We start from the raw sequence: 24,582 nt of genomic DNA, 5'->3' as shown, positions 1-24,582 counted from the left end.
GTGTTGACATGGCCTTCTCCTGAGAATTCTGGAAACTGTTGTTTTCCTCCTTGGAGGCGGGAGAATCTCTCTCTCTGCTCACTCCCTGTGAGACATTACAGCAACCAGCCTGATGGAGTTATACTGGTGCAGCCACAGTTCAGCTAGAAGAGACCCATAGAGACCCTGCCAACGCTGAGATGCTTACAACGTCACTGAATCAACAAGACTTCCCACCCACTGGCCTGTGATCTTCCTGCATTCGGCATCATTGCATGAGTTTCATGAGTCTGAAGAGGACTTTATAGATTGGTGCAGGGCATAAGGGCTAATCTCAGATTTATGGACTTGATCTGGACTGGGCTGGGATGTTTTCTTGATATTGAATTGCTCTTGTATATAAACCTCTTTCTTATACACCTATGAGTCTCCATGAATTTGTTTCTCTAGTCTACCCGGACTAACACAGGAACCAAGTCCTTTTTTCCCATTGTTGGTAGAACATCAGCTCACTCCCAGTGTTACCTGCTCCAGGCCGCCCTGACTTTGTTAATTCTCCCAGTGAATATCTGGCCTCAGGTCTGTGTCCTCCATACTTCAGGGGTATGTCACTCTTGGCCAATCATTTTCTTGAAGTCATGGGTGAGTGGAAAACTCTCTCTGTTCTTCCCACTGGGATGAAAGCCAGAGTTCTGGCAACTCTCTCTCAGTTTCCATGTCCCTGTGCCTTTTATTGGGCCCACAGGTAGATGTTGAGCTAAATCCTCAGAGTGTTTGCACATTCTGCATAGATGGCCTAACACCCCGCATTCGGGGAGGATGTGGCCTTACTTGGCATCCATTGATTGTTCTTGACTCAAAGGATAGCTTGGGTTCATCTCACTGATGGGAGCTGTCAAACAGCAGAATACCTGCCCCTTGTATTTATTTGGGGGGGGGGGGTTGGGGAGCAGGTAAGTTAAAGAGATTGTGATAGTTGGGTGTTCTGTGATAACATGGTTCCCATAGGAAATTGCCAATGAGTCACAGCTTTATTGGAAGGCAACCAAGATAAATGGCTTTCTGGGGCTGGCTTCCTTCTCTCTTATTCAGTGGAGGTGGGCCACACACTCTCTCTGCTTTCAACTTCCTGTCGACAAGCCAGGTGGAGCCACACAGAGACCTGCGAGAGTCCTGAAGATGCTTCCACCACCACTGGATCCACAAGATTTTGCACCCACTGGCCTGTGATCTTCCTGCATTTTGCATCATTGCACGGTGCTGCGTGAGTCTGAACGGAGATTTAAGAACTCGTATCGGACTTTGGGGCTAATATCAGACTTATGGACTTGATCTGGACTGAGCTAGGATGTTCTCTTAATATTCAATTAGTCGCTTTGATACAAAGCTCTTTCTTATACTTGTTTGGGCCGGGTCCGGACCAAGGCAGCCCCTTGTACCAGCCTCTCGAGAAGACAAATGACCTGGCTGAACCTCAAAGCACCTGCCTCCAGCATTTCACAAAGATCACCTCCCCGGGCAGAACACAGCCCCCTCTCCCTGGTGTTCCAGGAAGCAAGTTTGCTGAGTACAAAATGATTTACTAATCGAGCATCTCTTAACCCAAAGCTTGCAACCACAGCACAAAGAACCTCCTTTCCTCTTACCGGCCCATATGCCTTTAAGCTCATACCCTATATAAGTCCCACTGCCCCAGCACCAGGCACAACTTCCCTGACTGAATTTGTTGGGTCATGGAACCCTCCCGGGGGCTCAAGATGCCCCCGTCCTTGTCTTTGCTCTCCCTTTCCTCCTGGGAGTTCTTTCCCTGCCTCAATAAAATCTTTCTCAACTTTACATTCCTGGCTAGATTCTATCTCTGTTCCGCGTCTCCGTCTCCAACCTTTCAATACATCTATGAGTGTCTCTGGATTTGTTTCTCTGGTCAACCCGGCCTAACACAGAGATAGTCTATGAGGAGGATCTTTGAAAGACCGGAAAGAACCCTACGAACTGTGATGACTCCGTGGATTTATCTCCCAGACAGCCTCGCGGGCTGTTGCAATGGTCTCCCTTTTATAGCCACGTGATACAGGAAGAATGACAGTCAGACACACAACACAGGCCTTACAGCTGCACCTCTTCTCCCTCACTCAAGGAGGTTCATAATCAAGACTTATAGGACGACAGGGAAAACTTTGTGTTTGTTTAGCGTTTTTCTTTTATGTTACCATTTTCCATTTCTGCTGCCTCCGTGGGGGCTCCTTCCAACATTGTTGGTGCCTGAAAGATGCCTAGTGCATCTCTCAAGAACCCACTGAAACCGGCTTGAAGATAAACAAGCGGCCATCTAGCTCAGAAGCAACAAAGCCCACATGGAAGAAGCACACCAGCCTGTGTGATCACGAGGTGCCGAAGGGATCAGTTATCAGGCATCAAAGAACAAAAAATCATATCATTGTGTGCTCACCTTCCTGATACGATCACTGAAGACAAATGGGTGCATAAGCAAATGTGGTGAAGAAAGCTGATGGTGCCCGGCTATCAAAAGATATAGCATCTGGGTTCTTAAAGGCTTGAAGGTAAACAAGCGGCCATCTAGCTCAGCAGCAACAAAGCCCACATGGAAGAAGCACACCAGCCTGTGTGATCACGAGGTGCCGAAGGGATCAAGTATCAGGCATCAAAGAACAAAAAAGCATATCATTGTGAATGAGGGGGAGTGTGGAGTGGAGACCCAAAGCCCATCTGTAGGCAATTGGACATCCCCTTATGGAAGGGTCACAGGGAGGAGATGAGCCAGTCAGGGCGAAGTGTAGCAACGATGAAACATACAACTTTCCTCTAGTTCCTAAATGCCTCCTCTCTCCCTACCCTCCCCCCACTATCATGATCTAAATTCTATCTTACAAATCTGGCTAGACCAGAGGATGTACACTGGTACAGTTAGTAACTGGAAACACCGTGAATCCAGGACAGATGAACCCTTCAGGACCAGTGCTGAGAGTAGCAATATTAGGAGGGTGGAGGGAGGGTGGGTTGGAAAGGGAGAACAGATTACAAGGATCTATGTATAACCACCTCCCTGGGGTATGAGCAACAGAAAAGTGGGTGAAGGGAGACGTCAGACAGTGCAAGATATGACAAAATAATAATTTATAAGTTATCTAGGGTTCATGAGGGAGGGGAAATGGGGAAGGAGGGGAAAATGAGGAACTGATGCCAAGGGCTTAAGTGGAGAGCAAATGTTTTGAGAATGATGAGGGCAACGAATGTACAGATGTGCTTGACACAATTGATGTATATATGGATTGTGATAAGAGTTATATGAGTGCAAATAAAATGATTGGGGGGGAAAAAGAACTCACCAAAACCATTGAACATAATTTTTAAGAGTGTGTAAAGACCAGTATCAAAGACTCCTGGTGGCATAATTAGTTACTCAGTGGGCTGCTAACTACAAGGTCAGCAGTTCAAACCCACTAGCTTTTCTCCTCCAGAAAAAGTTGAGACTTTCTGCAGCCTCAGAACCCCAAGGTGGAAGTCCTACTCTGGCCTAAGGAGTCACTAGGAGTCTGAATCGACTCCAGGCCAGTGGGCTTGGGGTTTTCTGTTTGTTTGTCTGCTTATGTTTGGGTGGGAACCAGTCGAAGGAGCTTTGTCGACACCCAAGGTTAAACCTTTGGCTGCTAACAGAAAGGGCAGCTGCTTCAACCCACCAGCTGTGGCCCAGGAGGAAGACTTACTGTCTGGAAAGCCCTAGGGAGCAGTTCTATGCTGGCCTAACGGAATGCCGTAAGTTGGGATTGACTTGAGGGTGGTGGATTTGCGGTGCAGAGAAGTCTGGCGACCTCCCGAGCAGAACTGAAACGGATTGCATTTTGCTTCCCAGAAGATGAATCCATGAGACTGGTTGGCAGGAGATTCGTCCGACAGGCTCAGACTGTGTGTGATCCTCCTGATAGGAGCCTTTGGAGGTACTGTTTCTATATTGTATTGGTGAAACAGCCGTTCCAGAAACATGTGCTGGTCCTCATCTGCCACCTGGCACCTGTGTGTCTGCCTGCACAGTTGTTTCTGGATGGCCCTTCCCTGCTCCTCTTTCCCTTCTTCCAGTCATGCCCTCCCCACCTCCTTCATGTCTCTTCCAGTTGTCAGGCATAGAGGTTTAGGGGATGGCTTCACCTCCTCACTCCTCCCTAGATCCAGGGATGGGCACTGCGCGGGCATCCAACCACAGCGACTGGAGAGTTTCTAGGCAACTTGAATCTCTGAGCCCTGCATCGGCGCTAGCTGGCTAGAATCGACATGGCCCATGATCTTCTGTTATTTAGTCTTTAAATACAAGAGAGTTCTTATTACTCAGAACTCTCCTGATTGTAAAACTATTCGGAAGAAAAACGTGCGGTACTACTTCCCTTCCCCGGACACTTCTCCTTTCCTAGAGATCACCGGCATGTTGCGTCTGTGCCTGAGGCGACAGTGGGTTCTCTCTTACATGACCTTGCTGACCCTGGATTTGTAACTGCTCCTCAGACGACTCTCTGAGCTGCAATCTTGCCAGGAACTAGCCCACCTACTGTGCTTAGAAGTGACTTGCCAGGGCTTGGTTAGTTGACAATCCACATAAAAGTCTTGCCAGTCCACCTCGTAGGACTGGTTGGTTTACGAGCCACCTCATGAACTGGATAGCTTAGGAAAGTCAGGCTCTGTAACTCATTGCAAGGGGGTTCTCTATATAAGCAGCCCATCTCTCAGAGGGTTTATAGCGCTTCCTTGTGGGCGAGAGCTTGTTCTTGTAGACCTTGAGCCCTACGCTAGTGGAAGAACTATAGTAACACTCCAGGGCTGTGGCCCTGAGCTGGCGATGTGATGTCAGCCTCACCACCATTGCTATGTGTGAGCTCATCATTGCACTCTGTGTCAAAGTTATCTCGTGGGGAGTCTTCCCCGACCTTCTACCTTACCAGCTTATGGGAGTTACATAATCTGGTGTCCATTTGTGACTTGAGAGGATTAAGAGGGAAGGGGTGGACTGTAGTCTGTCAATCAGGTCATAGCCAATGAGACCTCTGTGTGGTCATGGCCTTCTCCTGGGGATTCTGGGAACTCCTGGATTTCCTCCTTGGAGGCAGGAGACACCTCTCTCTCTCTGCTCACTCCCTGAGAGATGTTCTACTGACAAGACACATGGGGCTATGCTGATGGAGCCGGACCTTTAGAGGTGAAGGAAGACTTCCCACCCACCGACCTGTGATCTTCCTGCTTTTGGTGTCATTGCATGTGTTTGTGAGTCTGAAGAGGACTTTATAGATTGGCATCAGGCATGTGGGCTAATATAGGACTGGTGAACTTGATCTGGACTGGGCTGGGATGTTTTCTCAATATTCAATTGCTCTTGTATATGAACCTCTTTCTTATTCACATGTGAGTCTTCCTGGGTGTGTTTCTCTAGTCTACCCGGACTAACACACAAGCATACTGACCTTCTCCCAAGATCGATCTGTCATAACAAGTCTAAACACGTGAGACAGTCTTGCCCTCTTCCCTTCTGAGGAGCATGAAGGCCATACTCCTTCTAAAGCAGGGTTGTTCGTTCATCTGGCCATCGATGGTCTAGTCACTGCGCTTTCTCCACTCCATCATCCGAAGACTTAGATTCTTCTTTATTCTTCCTTCTTCGTGCACATGAGGTGACTGACTCTACCATGGCTATGGTCAGGCACACCTTAGTCCTCAAAGTGGTTTCTTTAATTTCTTTACTTCATCCCATCTGCCTAATGCAAGATGTGGTTTGATGTCCCCGCTGCTGCTTCTGCAGACATCGTAGGTATGTGCAATGGAGTCTTGGATAACGTCGGCGTTCTCCCTATTTGTTATGACACTGCGTATTGGTCTATTTGTGAGGGTTCTTGTTTCTTTATGACCTGGTGTCATGCATGCTGAAGGCTGTAGTTTTTTGTTTTGTTTTGTTGTTTTTTTACCTTCCTCGGTAAATGCTCCAAATCTTCATGGCTCTCAGCCAGCAAGGCTGTGTTCTTTGCATATAGCAGGTTGTTGATAAGCCTGTATCCAGTACGTCGGCCACGTGCTTCCTCATGGCGCCCAGTGGCTTGGATTACTTGCTGAGCAACCAGATTGGCTGTGTGGTTTGTAACATATGATGACTAGTGCTGTTAAGAATGGGAAGTCAAGAACGCTCCCTGTGCTCATGCAGACCAAACAGAAAGGGAGAACGGGTGCTACGTGGTTTAGAATCAGTAAAGGGGTGTGTGTGTGTGTGTGTGGATTGTATCATATTTTGAGTCATAGTTCCTGTTGTTTCTGTGAGTCATACATTCCTGTTGTTTACTGTTTACCTTGTATAATTAATAAGAGTTTGGTGGCCAATTCTGTGTAAATGATCTCGTGTGAGAGACCCACTTGGATCAGTAAAGTCCTCATTCTAGCAGTTTTTACTGCTGGTGATAATTTTGAGACAATTGGCATGTGTTTATGCACAGAGCTAACATTCATGTACAGTTTACAAAGTACACAAATAGCACCCCTTCTTAGTTTGTTGTGCTGGGGGGATTTGTGTGTTGCTGTGATGCTGGAGGCTATGTCACTGGTACTTCAAATACCAGTAGGGTCACGCAAGATGACCAGGTTTCAGCACAGAGCTTCCAGACCTAAGAACAGACTACAGAGAATAGGAAGTCCAGTTCAAAGGAATCGGCCACTGAGAACCTTATGGATAGCATCCAAACATTGTCAGTTACTGAAAACCTCATGAACCGAAGTAGAACATTGTCATGGAAAGTAGAACCTTGTCATGGAACCCCTCCAAATAAAACTGAGAAGGAGCTACCTTCTCAAAGTCGAGCCCACCCTCAGGCCATGGATAAAGTAAAGCCTGCTGGAGTCGAGCGTTGGGGACCTTCATTTGCTGATTGGGAACAACTCAAAAATAGGTAAGTCAACTGTAGACACATCAATGGATAATTGGAACTTGGGAAATTGGAAGTTGTTCAAATGGAATGCATAAAGATCGACATTCTAGGCATTAGTAAGCTGTAATGGACTCTGGTATTGGCCATTTTGAATCAGAAAATTTTATAGTTTACTAGGCTGGAAGTGACAGAGTCAAGAGGATTGGCGTTGCATTCCTTGTCAAAAAGGACATTTCCGGATCTATCTTGAAGTACAATGCTTTCTGTGATAGCATACTGTGTGAATACAAGGAAGTATGATCAATACAACTATAATTCAAATGTATGCACCAACCACTAAAGCCAGTAAAGAAATTGAAGAACTGTTCATTCTGAAACCGATCAAACATGTAATCAAGATGCATTGATAATTATTGGTGATTGGAGTGTAAAAGATGTAAACAAAGAAGAAGAAACAAGATAAACAAATAGAAGAAGAGGAACAGTAGTTGGAAAATACCATCTTGGTGATCAGAAATGAAGCTGATTGCATGATAGAATTTTGCAAGACTTGTTCATAGGAAATGCCCTTTTTTCAACAACACAAATAGCAACTATGTACATGGACTTTTCCAGATGGAATACACAGAAATCAGACTGACTACATCTGTGAGACGAGCTGATGAAGAAGCTCCATAGAAGCAGCTGAAACCAGACAGGCTGGCTGCGGAACAGACTATCAATCCTACCCAACTTCAGGTTCAAGCTGAAGAAAATTAAAACTAGGTCACAGAGCCAGGACATGGCCTTGAGCACATCTCACCTGGATTTTGAGGAGATCACAAGCACATATTTGCTGCATTGAACACTAATAACAGAAGAACTGATGCAATGGGACCAAATCAAGACCATCATTTATGAAGAAAGCAAAGATCATTTAAAAAAAAAAACAAACAGGAAAGAAAGAAAAAAAACTGACGTGGATGTCAGAAGAGACTCTAAACTTGCTCTTGGGCAAGAGGAAGGTGCGGGGAGAAAGGGGAAATGATCATAATGATCTACATATAATCCCCTCCCTGGGGGACGGACAACAGACAAGGGGGTGAAGGGAGACATTGGTGAGTATAAGACATGAAAAATAATAACAATTAAAAACTTATCAAGGGTTCATGAGGGAGGGGAAAATGAGGAGCTGATAGCAAGGGCTCAAGTAGAAAGAAAATGTTTTGAAAATGATGATGGCAACAAATGTGCTTGACACAATGGATGGATGGATGGATGGATGGATGGATGGATGGATGGATGGATGGATGGATGGATGGACGGACGGACGGACGGACAAAGTAGAATATTAAAGAGCCAGTGTGAAAGAAAGCAGCAAAGGAACAATGTGATCAGCATTTCTTAAACTGTAAGAATGCAAGGAAATGCAAATTGTGTGTCATGATATCGAAAGATCCCCCAGGCAAGAGATGGAATGAGGCAGGAAGCATCCGAAGACCAGAAAAATACACAAAGTCACCGTACCGAGATACCTCGTGCACATTCTCATCTTGCAGATGCAGGCTGCTCAGCAGGTAGCAGCAGGAGCGTGTCCATTCATCGCCGCTGAGGAGAAAGAAGAGTATCCTTCAGTCCACACTTACCAGTCTGCTAGTTCTGCCCTCCCTGGAGCAGGCGCCTCTCTTTTTCAACCCACCTGCTTTTCTTTCACAGCCAATAACGAGCGAGCTAGTTTTTTTCCCAAAGGATAAGCAAACAAGGAGTTACTTCAATAATAGAGGCCTCTAGAATACTAGAGGGGGGGGGGCTGCGCTCCAAACATAATGAACACAGCAAACAGTGGAAAACAAACAAACAAACAAAGGGACCAGCCAGCAGCCAAGCCTAGGGACACCTGTGCACACTCACCTTCATTTGCTATTCTGTGCATGATAATGACTATGCAAAAGAGACTGGCGGCACTCCTGTTCCCTGGGACAAGGAACAGGGCCAAGCACCCCTCACCCCTCAATAAACATTGTGATCTTTTTTAATTATTATATTTTAATCATTTTATTCGGGGCTCATACAGCTCTTATCACAATCCAGACATATACCCTTTGTGTCAAGCGCCATCTCTATCAGGAAAGGGGGAGTGCTTGCAGTAGAGAGTGTCACTAAGACGATATTTGGCATTGCAAAGTATCCATGCAGCGCTAACCTGTGGGCTCTCAAAAGAGTCCTCCTGAATGAGAGGTGGCCTGACTTCTTGAGACCAGAGACCACTGGAGTGATAAGAAACTTCCTTTACTTTATCAATAATAATAAAATGCTCACTGCTGTTGGGTCATGTCTGACCCATAGGGACCCTGAGACTGTAACTCTTTACCAGAGTAGAGTCTCTTCTATCTCCCCTGGAGCCACAGGTGGTTTGGAACTTGTGGTTGACAGCCCAGTGTGCAACCACTGCACCACCAGGGCCCCCTTGCCATGATAGGCAAGGCCAAGGCTAAGAGTACATAGTTTCTAAAAGGAAATATGGTAGAGGTTAGAAATTCCAGAATCAGGGCATCAAAGTGACAGGCTAGGGCAGGCCAAGAAGAAGTTCAAAAGAATGAGAGGTGTCTTCCAAAGAGGCAGGCCAGCCTCCACCACAAGGTCAGCAGTTCGAAACCACCAGCCACTCCTCAGGAGGAAGATGAGAGTCAGAATGGATTCAATGGCAGTGAATGTCTTTTGAATGAGTTGACTGCTTAGTTTGAAATGATTTTCAAAAGCCAGCTAGCCCGTATCCCTCAGGAAGCCTGTAGGCATCCTCCTTCCTTCCCCTTCCTCCTAGAACATGCTTCTCAGAAGAGCATTCATCCAGACTGGCCCTTGAGATGTCCATAGAAAAAGCTATTAAGTGACTCAAACTTTACAACTAGCAAAACAATGAATGTTAAGGGGTCTTACCGTTGTCTGGTGTCTGCTAAAGTATGATTTTGTAACTATCAACCACTCAGATTTTCTTCTTGTAAATTCCTAAATCCTCTGTATTTAAGCTCTGTGAACATTTTCTCTCACATTTCCTTTGGTGAATCTTTACCAGGGTTGTAAGAACCCGTAATAAAACAATTAAAATAAATAAATAAAACAAAAAAAATTTTATTGGGGACTCGTACAACTCTTATCATAATCCATCCATCCATCCATTGTGTCAAGCACATTTGTACATTTGTTGCCATCATCATTCTCAATACATTTGCTTTCTACTTGAGCCCTTGGTATCAGCTCCTCATTTTCCCTCCCTCCCCACACTCCTCCCTCAAAAACCCTTGATAATTTATACAGTATTATTTTGTCATATCTTACACTGTCCGACATCTCCCTTCACCCACTTTTCTGTTGTCCGTCCCCTGGGGAGGAGGTTACATATAGATCCTTGTGATCAGTTCCCCTTTTCTACCCCACCTTCCCCTTCCCCTCCTGGTATCGCTACTCTCATTATTGGTCCTGAAGGGTTTGTCTGTCCTGGATTCCCTGTGGTTCCAGTTCCTATCTGTACCAGTGTACATCCTCTGATCTAGCCAGATTTGTAAAGTAGAATTGAGATCATGATAGTGGAGGGGAGGAAACATTAGAAAACTAGAGGAAAGTTGTATGTTTCTTCGTTGCTACACTGCACCCTGACTGGCTCGTCTCTTCCCCGCAACCCTTCTGTAAGGGGATGTCCAGTTGCCTACAGATGGGCTTTGGGTCTCCACTCCTTACTCCTCCTCTTTCACAATGATATGATTTTTTGTTCTTTGATGCCTGGTACCTAATCCTATCGACACCTCATGATCACACAGGCTGGTGTGCTTCTTCCATGTGGGCTTTGTTGCTTCTCAGCTAGATGGCCACTTGTTTATCTTAAAGCCTTTAAGACCCCAGACGCTATATCTTTTGATAGCCTGGCACCATTGGCTTTCTTCACTACATTTGCTTATGCATCTGCGTTGTCTTCAGCAATCATGTAGGGCAGGTGAGCCTCATGGGATGCCAGGTTAATAGAACAAAGTGTTCTTGCACTGAGAGAGTCCTGAAATAGGAGCCCAATGCCCTCACCGACCAACTTTTGCATGCACATGCGACAGTTGAAAATGCCATGGCTTTGGTTAGGCACACCTTAGTCCTCAAAGTAACATCCTTGCTTTTCAACACTCTAAAGAGGCCCCTGTGCAGCAGATTTACCCAGTGCAACGTGTCATTGGATCTCCTGACTGCTGCTTCCACCAGCATTGATTTTGGATCCAAGTAAGGTGAAATCTTTGATGATATCAATCTGTATCTGTTTACCATGAGATTACCTACTGGTCAAGTTGTGAGGACTTGGGTTTTCTGTCAGTTTGTCATAGTGTAGTAGCTTGTGTGTTGCTGGGATGGGGGCGCTCTGTCACTGGTGTTTCAAATGCCAGCAGGGTCACCCAAAGCGAACAGGTTTCAGCAGAGCTTTCAGACTACGGACAGACTACAGAGAAGGAAGAAGGCATAAGGAGAGGTAAACTGCCAACTGGCACAGCCTGGTCATTTTGGATGATGGTAAGTGGTGTTCCGATTGGAACAGGAGCCGGATAACCAGCTCTGCTTGCCCACCAGCCCCGAACTTAGTGGCCTGTGATCACAGAGGTGTGATCACCCCCTCGTACCTTGCATGGCAGCCACGGCCATGTTTAGTGGCTAGTTCTTGCACCAATAAAGCTCTACTCTTAGTGTGTGATTTCCGCCCCCTCCTTTTTTGTTTTCTTCCTTTCTTCATGGGTTTTTCTCCAACTTCTCACCCACCCTTTTTTCCTTCCTTGCCCCCCTCCGGTCCCCTCCTGTCCCCCTCCCAGTCATCAGGAACCACGGCCCTACTTATCACACCTGCCACTTCACCGACTATGTGAGTGTCATCACTCGCTGTAGCCCCACTGGGTCGATGACAGACAGGAGCCAACATGAACAGCATGTCGAGACACCCCCACATTCCCACCTGCTGTCAGCGTCACGCAGAGACAGCTGGCCAGTGCCTCAGTGCTGCCAAACTGCTGCATATTATCTGGATACATTGAAACCAAACAAGAAAATCCAAGCGACGTAAACGTCCATTCAACCAACAATCCAATGCAAGGTCTTGGAAACCACGTAGCACCTCAGATCTCTCACCCACATACACCGACGGGACAAAAATGGGTCTGACAAATGACCAAAGTTCAGGGCCAGAAAATCCTTCTGAGGAAGATATGCTATTGAAATCACCTGATAAGGAACTTAGAAGATTTAAGTTATCACAGAAAGTACTGAGCAAATGGGGGCGGGGGTGGGGGATGGGGAATGCAAAAAAAGCCCTAGAAGAATTCAGAAAAACAAAACAGTAGGAGTATAAATTAATAAAATAAACAGAAAATTAAAAACCCATACAAGAACAGCAAACAAATCCAGAAGATTAATACAAAATATTTTAGAAATAGATCGTGCATTAGAAGATCAAAAGAGTAGAATTCAATCAATGGAAGACAGAATTGGTGAAATCAAAGACTGACTATTAATCTGCTGGAGGAAATAAATATCAGGGGGAAATGAAGAAAGTCTAAGAATGATGTGGAACCCCATCAAGAAGAGTAACATGCATGCGACTGGGACTTCAGAACGGGAAGACAACCTCCCTCCAAGCCCTCCCTCCCCCCCAAAAAATAGCACTGAGAAAGTTGTCAGGGATTTGTGGAAGAAAATATCACTATTATCATGAAACATGAGAAAACATGCATTGAGAATTCAGAACAGACCAAGAGAAGAGCCACGCAGAAATAAGTGAAACAGAAATACAATACACGGACTCAAGATTAGAAGTGGGGTCCTTGAAAGGATTAATAAAATCCACAAACCACTGCCATATTTAACAAAGGAACGGGAAAAAGAGCACCAATAAGAACTGAAATCGGGAGGCGCGGAGGCAGTGGCGGAACTGGGAGAGGGAGGGGGAGCGCGATTGCAGCACCTTGTCCGGCCAAGCCGCGGAAGGCGCAAGTTACATCGTGTCGTGGAGATAAAGTGTGTGGAGAAGCCAGGCAATCACCTCGACTCTCGCACTGAAAACTGTCTGTCTAGCCGTATGGACCGCTTCATTGACACTACAACCTGGCCATCCCCAGTCCGGATTGTACAGAAGGGAGATGGTAGGCCATCTCCTGGGAACGTGACAGGAGCAGCAATGTGTCAATGAAGTAAAGATGACATCCACTGCCAGGTGACCAGGCTGTTGTCCAACCGCTTGGTGCTCAAAGGTAACAGATCAGATGTTCAAAATGTAAAATTATTTGGGATCCCCCAACTCCAGACTGCGTCCCATCAATTCTTTAATAAATGTGAATTATCAAAAAAAAATAAAGCGATGAAATGAAATCAGCAAGATCGCACTAAACCAAACCAAACTCACTGCATTGAGTCAATGCTGACTCATAGCGACCCCCTGTGGGTTTCTGAGACTATAACTGTTTACGGGAGTAGAAAGCCCATTCTTTCTCCTGAGGAGCTGCCGGGGGTTTCAAACTGCTGACCTTGCATATCTCACAGCACAATATGTAACCACTACACAACCTGGGCTCCTTCTGACCAATATGTCTTATGAACATGACACAAAAACTCTCAACAAAATCCTAGCCAATAGAACCCAACTATCTATCTATCTATCTATCTATCTATCTATCTATCAATCTTTAAAGATGCATCATGATCAATGAAGAGTCATATAATCAACTGCATAAATTAAACATAGGAAAATAACCTCATGATCATATCAATCAATGCAGAAAAGACATTTGACAAAATCCAGCACCCATTCTTGGTTAAAAAAAATCAATAAGCTAGAAATAGATGAATGAAAAAAGCAAAGTGTGGTACCTACACACAATGAAATGTGCCTCATAAAGAATAATGATGAATCTTACACAAACACACACACACAACCCTTTAATAGGAATGAACTTGTACTGTGTGAAATTAGTGTCTGCCACGAAAGGGAAATATTGTATGAACTCAGTGCTGTAAGAAGAAGGCTTACACAGTGTAAAGATGGCATGGGGGTGGTGGCGGACTCCGTGAGGGAGACGAGGGTGAACCCAGCATCACCCTGGGCCAATTCCTACAGGGCAGATGTCGACATGGCTGCACCCTCCGTCCAGCCTTCTTTACCGGTGCTGACACCAGCCCTTTCCCCCACACCACACGCTATTTCTCTGCTGGGTGACAGCGTTCCTTCTGGTGGCCACACAGAACTCACAGCCCATACTCACAGTGATGGGGGTTCTTCGACGAGCTCACAGGCTACAATTCAGGATCAGAAAAGTTCAGGATACAGTTCTTTGGTCAAAAGTGCTTTGTCTCAGCCATGCCTTCAGACAGCCTTCTCTCTGCTGCTCGGCCTTTCAGCCACGCAACCCTTTGACCTCTGTCTGCCTTGTTTGAGCAGCGTTGCAAAGGTGTGTTAGTAACAAAAGGTCCCTCCACCCTGCCACCAGCCTCAGCCCAAAGGGGCCCAAGGCTTGCTGCATGGGTCCTCAAACCTAGCTCCCCAAACTAGCGCCCTGGAGCCTCCAGCCTAATGGCACTCAGCTTTCCTGCCCCGTGAGCGGAAAGCCCACAGCACTGTCTGGGGCCCTGGGAGCTGTGACTGCGTCTCCTCTTGTCTCCTGGATCAGAGGTTCACGGCCGAGGAATCTTGGGATCCAAAGGACTCGCTTCACTCCTGGCGCTTCTTCCTTGACGGTCGTGAGATTACAACCCCCTCCCATTCCTGCTCTCGAGATTGACTCATTTTAAGCTTATCCTGGTGGCAAACTGGCCAATCTTCGTGTCTGAGTGCCATGTACCTTATTTGCATGCCCCCGATGCCACAAGGGTGCCACCCACCTCATTTATATTCCCCTTGGTGGTCCACAGGCTTCTCACATTTGCTAGGAATTACCAAGACTGGAAGAGCCCTATCAAGCCATCTCCTGGACTCACAGAGAAAGGTTCCCAGGGGTATGAGAGTCTGAGCAGGACAATCATTAACTGCAGGTAGACACATATTAACTTGGGGGAAGGGGAAGGTGATATGCTAATTAGGGCAGGTCCACACGAAATAACTAAAGCACAGGGAAACACCGGGTGGAGTCCCAGAGTGAAAGGCAGTCGATGTGAATCGGTGACACAATGGCAGTCAGAAGAGTAATCGGCAAGGGGATACACGGAGAGACGCTCCACCCGAACAAGGATGGAAAAGGCCCGTGAGGCGACACCCACAGGCACCGATGAGCTCGGGAGAGGATGTTTCGTCCCAAGTATCTGTACGTGTTGCAAATCTACCCATAAAGACGGCAGAGCACAAAAGGGACATCATTATGAAAACATCTTCGCTATAACCAACACCCTGAGGGAATAAGTCCCAGGGCCTTTGGGGCTCAGGCCCTCCTCTCAGGGACAGCCAGGCCAATTGCCAACACCCAGTCCACACACAGACAATGTGCCGCCTCCACTTGGTTGGTGCTTTGCCATCCTCCCCAACTCCTCCTCAGTCTTCTCCTAGAACCAGGCTGGGCCTGGTGCTGGCTGGTGGCCAAGACAGCAAAGCCAGGCAAGTTGCCACTGAATCCTCTTGATAAACTGAGCTATGGTCCAGCTGCTGTTGTGTGTGGCTCTCTTTAGAAATGGGGGTTCTCAACTCCTCTCGGTCCTCGGCTCTGGGGCTTCACAACCAACTCTGGAAGGGTCCTGTCCCGAGCCGTACTGGCCCCTGTTAGCACCAACTTCTGGGCAGCTGCCAGGGCTGCTCAGTGCCCTGGGGCAGTCAGATGGGCTGTGGGATAGAGACATCTCGTTTCTTCATCTCTCCGCAGAGATGGTCTGTTTCTCCGGCGCTAAACCCACCCACCCCAACGGCTTCCATTCGGCCAGTGACCTTGACCTCAGGAAACACAAGAGGTAAAAGACATTAGGAAATGCTTGAAGCCCCCAGAAGTTCTAAACCCAGTCCACTGTACGCTCAATATATGCTTTGGTTTTCTTTCTTCCTTCCTTAAAAAAAAACTAACTACACAAATAAGGGCCAACCGTTCTCCACTTGCCTGACTGAGAGGGGGTGCTCTGAGGAGACATCTGTCCTGTACCAGTGGGGGGAAATGGGGATTGACTAAATGAGCCCCAAACCCCACCTTCCCCACCACCGTCAAATCGAATGGGACCAAATGAGCCCATCTTGGTGAACACATTTCCCAAAGAAGATACAGGTCTATGCAGGTTGACCTGAGGTCTGCCATCTAATCACCTTAATTGGTTAGTTAATTCCAAGAGGGGTGTGCTTGACTGGGAGGAGGATGCGCCAACCCAGCGCGTCTCTCTGCGTCTCCTGGTGAACCCTTTCCATCTGGGTGCTGGCCAGGCCGCCTCTGCTGGCTTGGGGGTTCACGTCTCACGGATATGAGACAACTGACGGCTGGGTGGGAGAGGGGCGCGGGCTTTCAAAGGCAGGTGGGCCCAGCTTCAAGTCCTGCTTCGTTCGTTTGTCAACCGTGAGGTCTCCGGCCAGAGACGTCCCCAGTCTGTGCTATCTGCACCTCGCTGGAATTGACTCGGCGGTAGGGGTGGGTTTGAGGGGGATGTGGCTCTTGAGAGGAAGGAGGAAGGTAGTTAGTGGGGTCAAGTCCTTCAGACAGGTGAGCTATGATGTGTGTCCCCGCAGCCACGGTCCCCTCCTAGAGTCCGGGCCGCTTGTCATTTTCACCCTTTCGGCTTTCCCCCCGCCCCCCACCCATGGCACCTAGTCCCCTGATACCTTAAGAAACGCCAGCAGAACAGGACAACCCATTCCCTTTGGCTCGCTATAAACTTTTATTGGGATCATTTTTTTTTCTTCTGTCACCGGTCATAAATGTCACTGGAAAGCTGGATGCAGGAAGCAGCCGGGAAGGAACACATTAGGAATGTACCTGTGAGAGTCCCTGCAGTCATGACCAGGCTGCCAGCCCTGGGCCCCAACCCCTCCAGTCTTGTAGCCGGAGCAGCTCTGGGGGGTGGGAGGAGGCTGGATGTGCCCCCTCCCTTGTCCCAAGCCAGTGGGCAGCTCCCTCAGCCTCATCTCACCGCTCCCAACTCCTGCTGTGTCCTCAGAGAAGCAGGGGAGCTGGCAGCTGCCCCAGGCACTTCCTGGGGCCCCCAAGGAGTGGTGTACCAGAGGGCAAACCCCAGGGCAGGATGATGAGATCCAGAGTTGGGCTTTGGGGAGCACACCCTTAGATGAGTCCCCGCCACCTGTCACTCGGGGCTCCTGCTTGACTGGAGATGGGACTTGCGTTGGGGAGGATCCATCAGCTCCACCTTCTTCCCCGCAGAGCACCCACCTGCCCGCCCAGGCCCACTGGCCACCCTCCCCGAGGCTATAGCCGAGCGTCTACCTTGGACCACCCCTGCATTGCCCCTCACCTTCCCTCCCCACCTTAAGCTGCATCCCGCCCCCTGCCAGCCTGCAAGAGCAGCAGGCCCCCGACAGCCTCCTCAGCAGCCCCCAAAAGTGGGCTTGGAACCCAGAGGAGGAGAAGTAGAAGACAAAGGGGTCGATGCAAGCGTTGAGGGTGCTGAGAAGCAACGCGTGACCCCGCCACTCGGGGCTCTGGCCTTGGATGTAGCCCACGACGTGGGACACATTGTAGGGCCCGAAACAGATCAGGAAGTTGAGCAGCGTGGCGGCCACCAGCCCAACCACCCTCCTCCGCCGGTGCTGGCTGGCTCCCCTGCTGAGGATCCACACCAGGCGGCTGTAGCAGTAGACGGTGATGAGTAGGGGTACCCCGAAAAGGACCACTGCCATCTCCAGCCGGACAGGCAGGATAATGTCCAGCTGGTGCTTCCGGAACACCAGGAAGCAAGTCTCATTGCCACTTGGACTGTGGGAGAGGTCGCCAGACAGCAAGGTCACGTAGACCACACTGCAGTGGCCACCAGCCAGGAGCCAGCAGACCCCACTGACCAGACAAGCCTGGCCTAGCCTTGGCCGATTCCTGTACCAGAGGGGGTAGGCCACACTCAAGAAGCGCTCGATGCTCACAGCTGCCAGGAAGAGGGACGTGAGGTAGATGGTGGTGAAGAAGAGGGTTCTAGAGAACAGGCAGAGGTGGAAGGGCAGGAGCCAGCGCAGGCTGCTGGCGGCCTCCACCATGCGGAGGGGCAGGAAGAGCATCAGGAGCAGGTCGGAGATGGTCAAGTTGAGCAAGAGCACATCCACGGCCATGGGGTGGCGCTGCAGCTTGGCCACGAAGATCAGCAGGGCCATCAGGTTGAGGGGGAGCCCCACCAGGAAGGTGAACAGGTACACAGAGAAGTAGAGCCAGTGGTTCCCGGGGAAGAAGGACTGGGGCGAGGGGTTTCCCATGGCGGTGCCCCCTGTTGAGAGAGAGAGAGAGAGAGAGTTGCAGCGGGGGCCATCGCGGGGGTCTTGGTCCTTTCCAGCAGTAATATCTCAGTTATCATCAGGGAACCTTGTCACCCCACCTCCCTCCGGCTCAAAGTGTCCCCAGTAAGGTCAACCTGCCTGCCACGCCCTGTCACCCATCCCATTCCCCCAACCAACCCCAAACCAAACTCACGGCCACCGAGCTGATGCCAACTCATAGCAACCATCTAGGCCAGGGCAGAGCTGTGCCTGGAGCTCGTTACGGCAGTAGAAACCCCGTCTCTCTCCCTCGCAGGGGGGCTTCAAACTGCTCACCTTGCACTGAGCAACCCGACGTGTGACCACGACGCCATCCAGCGTGTGTGTGTGTGTGTGTGTGTGTGTGTGTGTGTGTGTGTGTGTGTGTTGGGGCGGGGGGACGGGGATACCAAGGTGCTGGACCTGAGCTGCCCCCTCCACACAGCCTCTGGGGGCCCACCTGTGCTCACCTGCTTCCTGGCTCAGCGCCTTGCCGCCTCTCCCAGAAGGAGTGTGGTGTACGCTCTAGCTGGCAGACTAATAAAGGCTCGTGACGTCACTCGCCATCCAGTAACAGCACAAAAGATACCCTGAGCTGCTTTGCCAGCGCGGTGCCAGTATGCAAAAAGAGGAGCAAACTCCACACTCACCAGCCCTGCTGGTCAGGTGGCCTCCGATGGGTTGGTTGCAGGACCCACGCCGGACCGAGCAGGCTTCATGTCTCCTCCCTGATGCTCCCCTCGCATTCAATGGGCTTCTCGCTAAGGGTGCCCACCAGCACGCCTAGTAGAGATCCCAAGAGCCTTGAACCCCCTTGTTGAACTTGAGGATTTAGGCCAAGTGACTTAAGCTGTCTGAGTTGATTCTGACTCCCAGTCACCCTATAGGACAGGCTAGAACGGACCCCTTTGGGTTTCTGAGACTGCACATCGTTATGGGAACAGACAACCTCCTCTTCCTCCCTTGGCATGGCTGGTGGGTTTGAACCGCTGACCTTGCTGTTCGCAGCACAGTGTGTAGCCCAGACACACCAGGGCTCCTCGCAACCATCTCGCCCTGCATCACACAGGGCAGCCCCATTCGGCCGTGGAACTCGTGAGGCTCGCAGTAGGGATGGACTTGCTCCCAGGGGCCTCATTGTGAAGCACGGCCACCAGGATTTGAGCCCCAGTTCTCTCGAGCATCTCCAGGACAGAACGAAACAACTCACCGCCATGGCGTCACTTCTGACTCCCAGCATCCCTACAGAGAGTGTTTATTTGTCTGCTCAGCTACTTGGCGGGCACAGGGAGATGCCATGTCACACCCAAGTCCTGGGGGGCACTTTGGGTTAAGTGTCTCGGGCGGCAAGGTCAGTGGTTCAAACCCAGTAACAGCCTTCGGGAAAAGGTGGGTCTGTCTGTTCTCATGAAGCTTTGCAGCCTTGAAATTCCCATAAGGGTCGGAATCCCATCAGTGGCTGTGGGCTTGATCCTTTTGTTGGTTCGAATGGCTTGTGGCAGGGTGGCCAGACAGCAGAAAGTGCTACGGGAGCCAGTGGCAAAGAGGACAAGAAAGGAGCAGAATTTTGATGTTCGTGGCGGGCTGAACTGTGCTACTGTCTGATATGTAAATTATGTGCCCGCACCGATAAGACTGTGGAGAACCGGGAAGCCGGCAAACCGATCGCAATGATCTCCATCCCCCTGGGGGACGGACAACAAAAAACAGGGTGAAGGGAGCCCTCGGCCATAGTGTTCAGCCAATGTGTCTGCACTGAGGAGGGGCGCACAGTGAGGCCGCGGGGCTGCCTTGGGCTCTGGGCCAAAGACTCTAAGACACTCGCATTGGCCACTGTGCTCTGGCAGTTTATTTACCATATCTGCCGCCGCAGGCCGGTTACTGAACTTCCTTAGCCGCTCGTTTCCATGTTTATCAAGCAGGGGCAGTAGAACTGACTTTGGGAGGTGATTCTGAGCCATTGTTTGTTCGGGAAAGGTTTGTCCAGTGCCTGCAACCTGCTAGTTCTTTTCAGGCCCTGGGTGGCGATCAGTGAATGCCACAAGCCAGGCCCTGGTGGGCATTTACACATGATAAGAGATCGTGGGCAGAAAGCCCTGAGTGACCCCTGGCACCGTGTTCCCCGTGGCTTCTAGCCTTATTGCAGGGCCAGGTCCAGCTTCTGCACCTCCCTTATCAGAGCAGGTGCCCGAGTGTCGGCTGTCTCGCGGTCCCAGGTGCCATCTATCACCTCTGCAGGACTGCGTGTTGACTCCAAGACCCCCAATTGGCCTAATGCCCCCTGGGTCCTCTCTTGGAGAGCCTCATGCCACTTCCACCCCTGCCTCACTGTGGGCCCGCCGGCCAGTTTCTTAAAGGGCCCCGTGTGGTTGGGCAGGTTGTGCAGGGCACAAGGGTGCCGGACGGAGTGGGCCATTGGTGAGCGGATCTTCCCCTGTGCTCCATATCACAGTAGACAATTGTGCAAATTGGAAAGAGACAGCCCGTCCTGGGCCACCCCGCCCTGCGCTGTTTAAGGAGTGGGTGCTGTCTGGGCTCAGATAAGATGCGTCTGTCTGACCTTGGGTTGAGGCCGGCCCCTGCCAGGCACGTAGCTTAGTGAGTCAAGCACTCGCTGGGGTTTGCTCCTGGCGTCCTCCCAGCCACCTGGCACCCTGGAGGATTCCGAAGCCTCCTCCCTTGTCACTTGATAAAAGCCGTATGAGGTTGGAAGGAGGTGGCCCTCAAAAGACACTCTGCGTGGTGCCTGATAAACTGTAAGGAAGCCACACTGAGCTAGCCTCCCTCCCCCGCTGCCGTCCACAGAGCAGCTGATGCTGCCCCCTTGTGTGCAGTCTTGTCCCCTGCCCCCCTCCCTCTTTTCCCTGGTGGCCCGGTTACATTATGCATGGGGCTGCTAACCACAAGGTCAGCAGTGAAAGGCGGGTGCTTTCTACTCCCCTTACATGAAGAGTCTCTGAAACTCCCTGAGGCAATTCTCCCCTGCCCTACGGGGGGGGGGGGGGGGGGCGTCACTCTGATTGGGAAGGAGTTTGGTTTTCTGTCTGTCTATGTGTGTGTGTGTGGGGGGGGGTGCCATGGTAGGAGCCCTGGTGGTGTCGTGGGCTATCCATTGGGCTGCTAACCCACAAGGTCAGCAGCTCAGAACCACGAAGTTCTCCTTGGGAGAGAAAGGAGGCTTTAAGAAACCCACAGGGCCAGTTCTGCTCTGCCCTGGAGGATCACTATGAGTCAGAGTCCACTTAAGGGCAGGGAGGTTTTTGTTCCTGAGTTACCATGCCTGGCTTCCGATGGCAAGGTCAGCGGTTCCAAACCACCAGCTGCTCCACGGGACAAAGATGAGACTCTGTCCTCCCAAAGACCCACCAGAGGCCGTTGGCCTGGTTTTGCGTCGCTCTGGGAGAATATTGCCAAGTGGCGTCTCTCAGAGTGTGCCAGGAAGCTGCACGTCCTCTAGGGCAGAAGCAAGTGTCCCTACCTCTGTCCCCAGACGCAAAGGGCACAAGAAAGGAGCCATGGGTGAAGGTGCCCAGCTGGTGACTGGGTGGGGGGTGGAGGGGGGCAGCTTACCTTTCTCTTGGGGCCTTGCTCCTGGTCTCCAGTCTCCTCTTGGCACTGGGACATGGTCTCGGTCCAGGTTTGACCCCTTGCGGGGGAGGGTCTCTGGGGGTGCCTACTGACAGGGCTCCTCTGCGTTTCCTTTGAAGCCGCTCCCACCAGGGGCCCAGAGAGGCAGCCCGGCTTCCCTGGTCCTTGCCCCTTCCCCCCAGCAAGAGCTACTGCTTCTGCGAGGTCATCTCTTGCAGTTTTGCCATGCATGCTGGCCAGTGGCCAGTGCCCCTTCCTAAATAGCTGGTCACCAGCGGGTTGACCACGACGCTCCAGGCACCTGTGATGAGTCCCAGCTTCCGCCAGCCACCGCCTATGTTGGGATCCAGGTAGGCAGCCACGTTGGAGGCATTGTAGGGTCCTAGGCAGAGCAGCAGGGTGAGCAGAGCCCCACCCGCCACCCAGGCTGCCCTGACCTTCCGTTTGTGACTCAGGCCTGAGTGGACCAATGCCCGGAGGCAGCCCACGTAGCAGAAGGCTGTGATGGTCAAGGGCAGGAAGAAGAGCAGCAGGGAGAAACTGAGGCGAGCAGTGTCGGCGGAAGCAGAGTCCCAGGCTTCCAGGCAGACTGGAGAGCCATTGACAGGTGTGTTGATGCCCAGAGAGCTGGTGGTATTGTCCACCCAGCCTCCTCGAGCCTCCAAACCAAAGACCAGCCCCAGGTGACAGAGGACAAGGGCCCAGATGGCCACGCACACACCCCAGGAGTAGCATGGCCTCCGGGCAGCTTGGTAGCCCAAGGGGAAAGCTGCTCCCAGGTAGCGGCCAGCACTCAGCGCAGCCAGGAAGCCCCCACCTGCATAGAGGGGAGCAAAGTGGGCCAGGGCAAAGGCAGGACAGAGGGAGGTTGGCAGAGGCCAGGCCCCCAAGGCCAGGGCCTCCGCTGCTTTCAGAGGCAGCGTAACAGCCAGCAAGAGGTCAGAGCAGGCCAGGTGGAGGGCATAGACAAGGCTCGGGGTGAGGCGCAGGCGGGCATGGGCCACGGTGCATCTGATGACCAGCACGTTGAGCGGGAAGCCCAGCACAAAGGCAGCCACGTAGAGGGCGCAGGAGAGCTGTGGAGGCAGGTCCATGGGGCCGGGGCGCGGGCCCCCCCGGAGCCTGCCCTCAGCTTGCTCCAAGTCTGTGGGCCTCAGTGCATCAGAGAAAAGAGGCTGCTGGAATCACGGGCTGGCTTCAGAGTGGCTTGGAGTATTTGAAGGAAACCAGGTAGTGAAATCGCTGGTGAAATGGAGGCTCCTGGAGGGAAGGGAGAAAGCCAGTTAGCCCAAGAGCCCGGCTCAGAAGCTGGACGGGGAGCCCTCAGCCCTTTGCTGCCCTCACACCAAAAACGCACCGCTGGGGCATAGGAGAGGCGAGGGCAGGGCTCCCGGAGGAGGACACAGCACAGAGAACCCAGGGCAAGCTTGGGCTTCAGAGCTGGGCTCTCTTTAGCATGGACATTGAACTTGGAGGTCAAGGGCCGGGAGAAGAGCAAGATCGAGAGACTGAGTGAGCGGGTGGGGTGAAGCTGGGTCCCAGGCTTCCGGGCAGACTTGAGAGCTATTGACAGGTTTGTGGATGCTCAGGGTGGCATTGTCCACCCAGCCTCCTGGAGCCTCCAACCCAAAGACCAACCCCGAGTGTCAGAGGTCAAGGGCCTAAATGCCCCCTCATCACACACATACTCCTGCAGTCGCACAGCCTACTGGCAGCTCGGTAGCCCCAGGAGAAGGCTTGCCCCCACCCCTCCCCGTAGGTCTCTGGAAAGAGACGGAGCTACTAGGAGTGCACAGCCCACCCAGCAGATGATGAAGGTCTAGCGGGGACCTCCTGAGGGGAGTCGGAGTTCTGGGAGAAAAGATAGAGGTTGTGGGGAGGGGCAGGCAGATGGATAACTCAGAGAAGAGCCCAAGGGTAAGCCAAGTCCCATTGGTGTCTCGGGAGAAGACCTCATCAGACTTCAAGGCACCCTGGGCAGGGAGATTGGGGGTCTGGAGAGTAATCCTAGGGGGAAAGAGGAGTCACAAAAAGACAGACTCACCTCTTTGGTGTTGCCAGATGTCTCTGAGGCTTGGAAGTCCCCTCGCAGGGCTGAGGAGCGATGCCTGGGATGGGCAATGAGCCGTAAGGGAGAGAAAGGGCGATGGGAGGGCCATTAGCGCGAAGCAGGAGCAGCCTGGATGAGCAGCTAATGGGCCATATCAACCTAGAACTGAGCAGGAATCTGGTTTCTGTTTGTTTGCTCTCTGGGTTGGGGGTGAGTGTGCAGATAGTAGTACTTTGAAGGAGCAGGATTCATGGGTACCACTAGAATAGAGCCATCTGCCAGCCCGCACCTGCCCACCGGCTAAGGGGTACTCTGGGGCATATTCTGCCTTGCTTCTGAATGGGATGGTGGGCAGGCCGTATTGGTTCACTCCCAGAAAGCAAAATGGGCTCCTCTTTGTAGGCCCCCAAAGCATCTCAATTTAAAATTAGCCTGTGGGTGCCTTCATCCTGCACACATGGTATGGTCGCAGTGAATGAGCGCTATTGACATGCTTGCCTTGTGTGCAATCCCCATTGTTTTCCTAAACTGAGCTCGGTCACTTACATTTTTAATCCGTTTCAGGGAACGTCCCATATAGTTTCATCTAAAAAGTTTACCTCTATATGTATATTCTTTCTTTTCTCAGTAGTACTTTAGTTGCTATG

At 50.8% G+C, this 24,582-nt stretch overlaps 2 protein-coding genes across 2 annotated transcripts in view; both read right to left on the bottom strand.

Moving 5' to 3' along the window:
- Positions 1-18,258, bottom strand: part of FFAR3 (free fatty acid receptor 3) — a 31,515-nt gene extending 13,257 nt beyond the window's left edge. The window contains exon 1 of the mRNA XM_075536669.1: positions 17,313-18,258. Coding sequence (XP_075392784.1) covers positions 17,313-18,258 — 946 coding nt within the window. The remainder of the gene's footprint in view (positions 1-17,312) is intronic.
- Positions 18,259-22,073: 3,815 nt separating this feature from the next.
- Positions 22,074-22,979, bottom strand: FFAR1 (free fatty acid receptor 1). The gene has a single exon (XM_075536668.1). The coding sequence runs from the start codon at positions 22,977-22,979 to the stop codon at positions 22,074-22,076; it is 906 nt and encodes a 301-aa protein (XP_075392783.1).
- Positions 22,980-24,582: the final 1,603 nt, after the last annotated feature.

Source organism: Tenrec ecaudatus, chromosome 18, assembly GCF_050624435.1.
Source record: "Tenrec ecaudatus isolate mTenEca1 chromosome 18, mTenEca1.hap1, whole genome shotgun sequence".
NCBI classification, from domain to species: Eukaryota; Metazoa; Chordata; class Mammalia; order Afrosoricida; family Tenrecidae; genus Tenrec; species Tenrec ecaudatus.
This window is presented reverse-complemented; position numbering and strand designations above follow the sequence as displayed.

Excerpts from the sequence above, each read along its gene's own strand:
- FFAR1 (XM_075536668.1), bottom strand. The coding sequence starts at position 22,979 with ATGGACCTGCCTCCACAGCTCTCCTGCGCCCTCTACGTGGCTGCCTTT.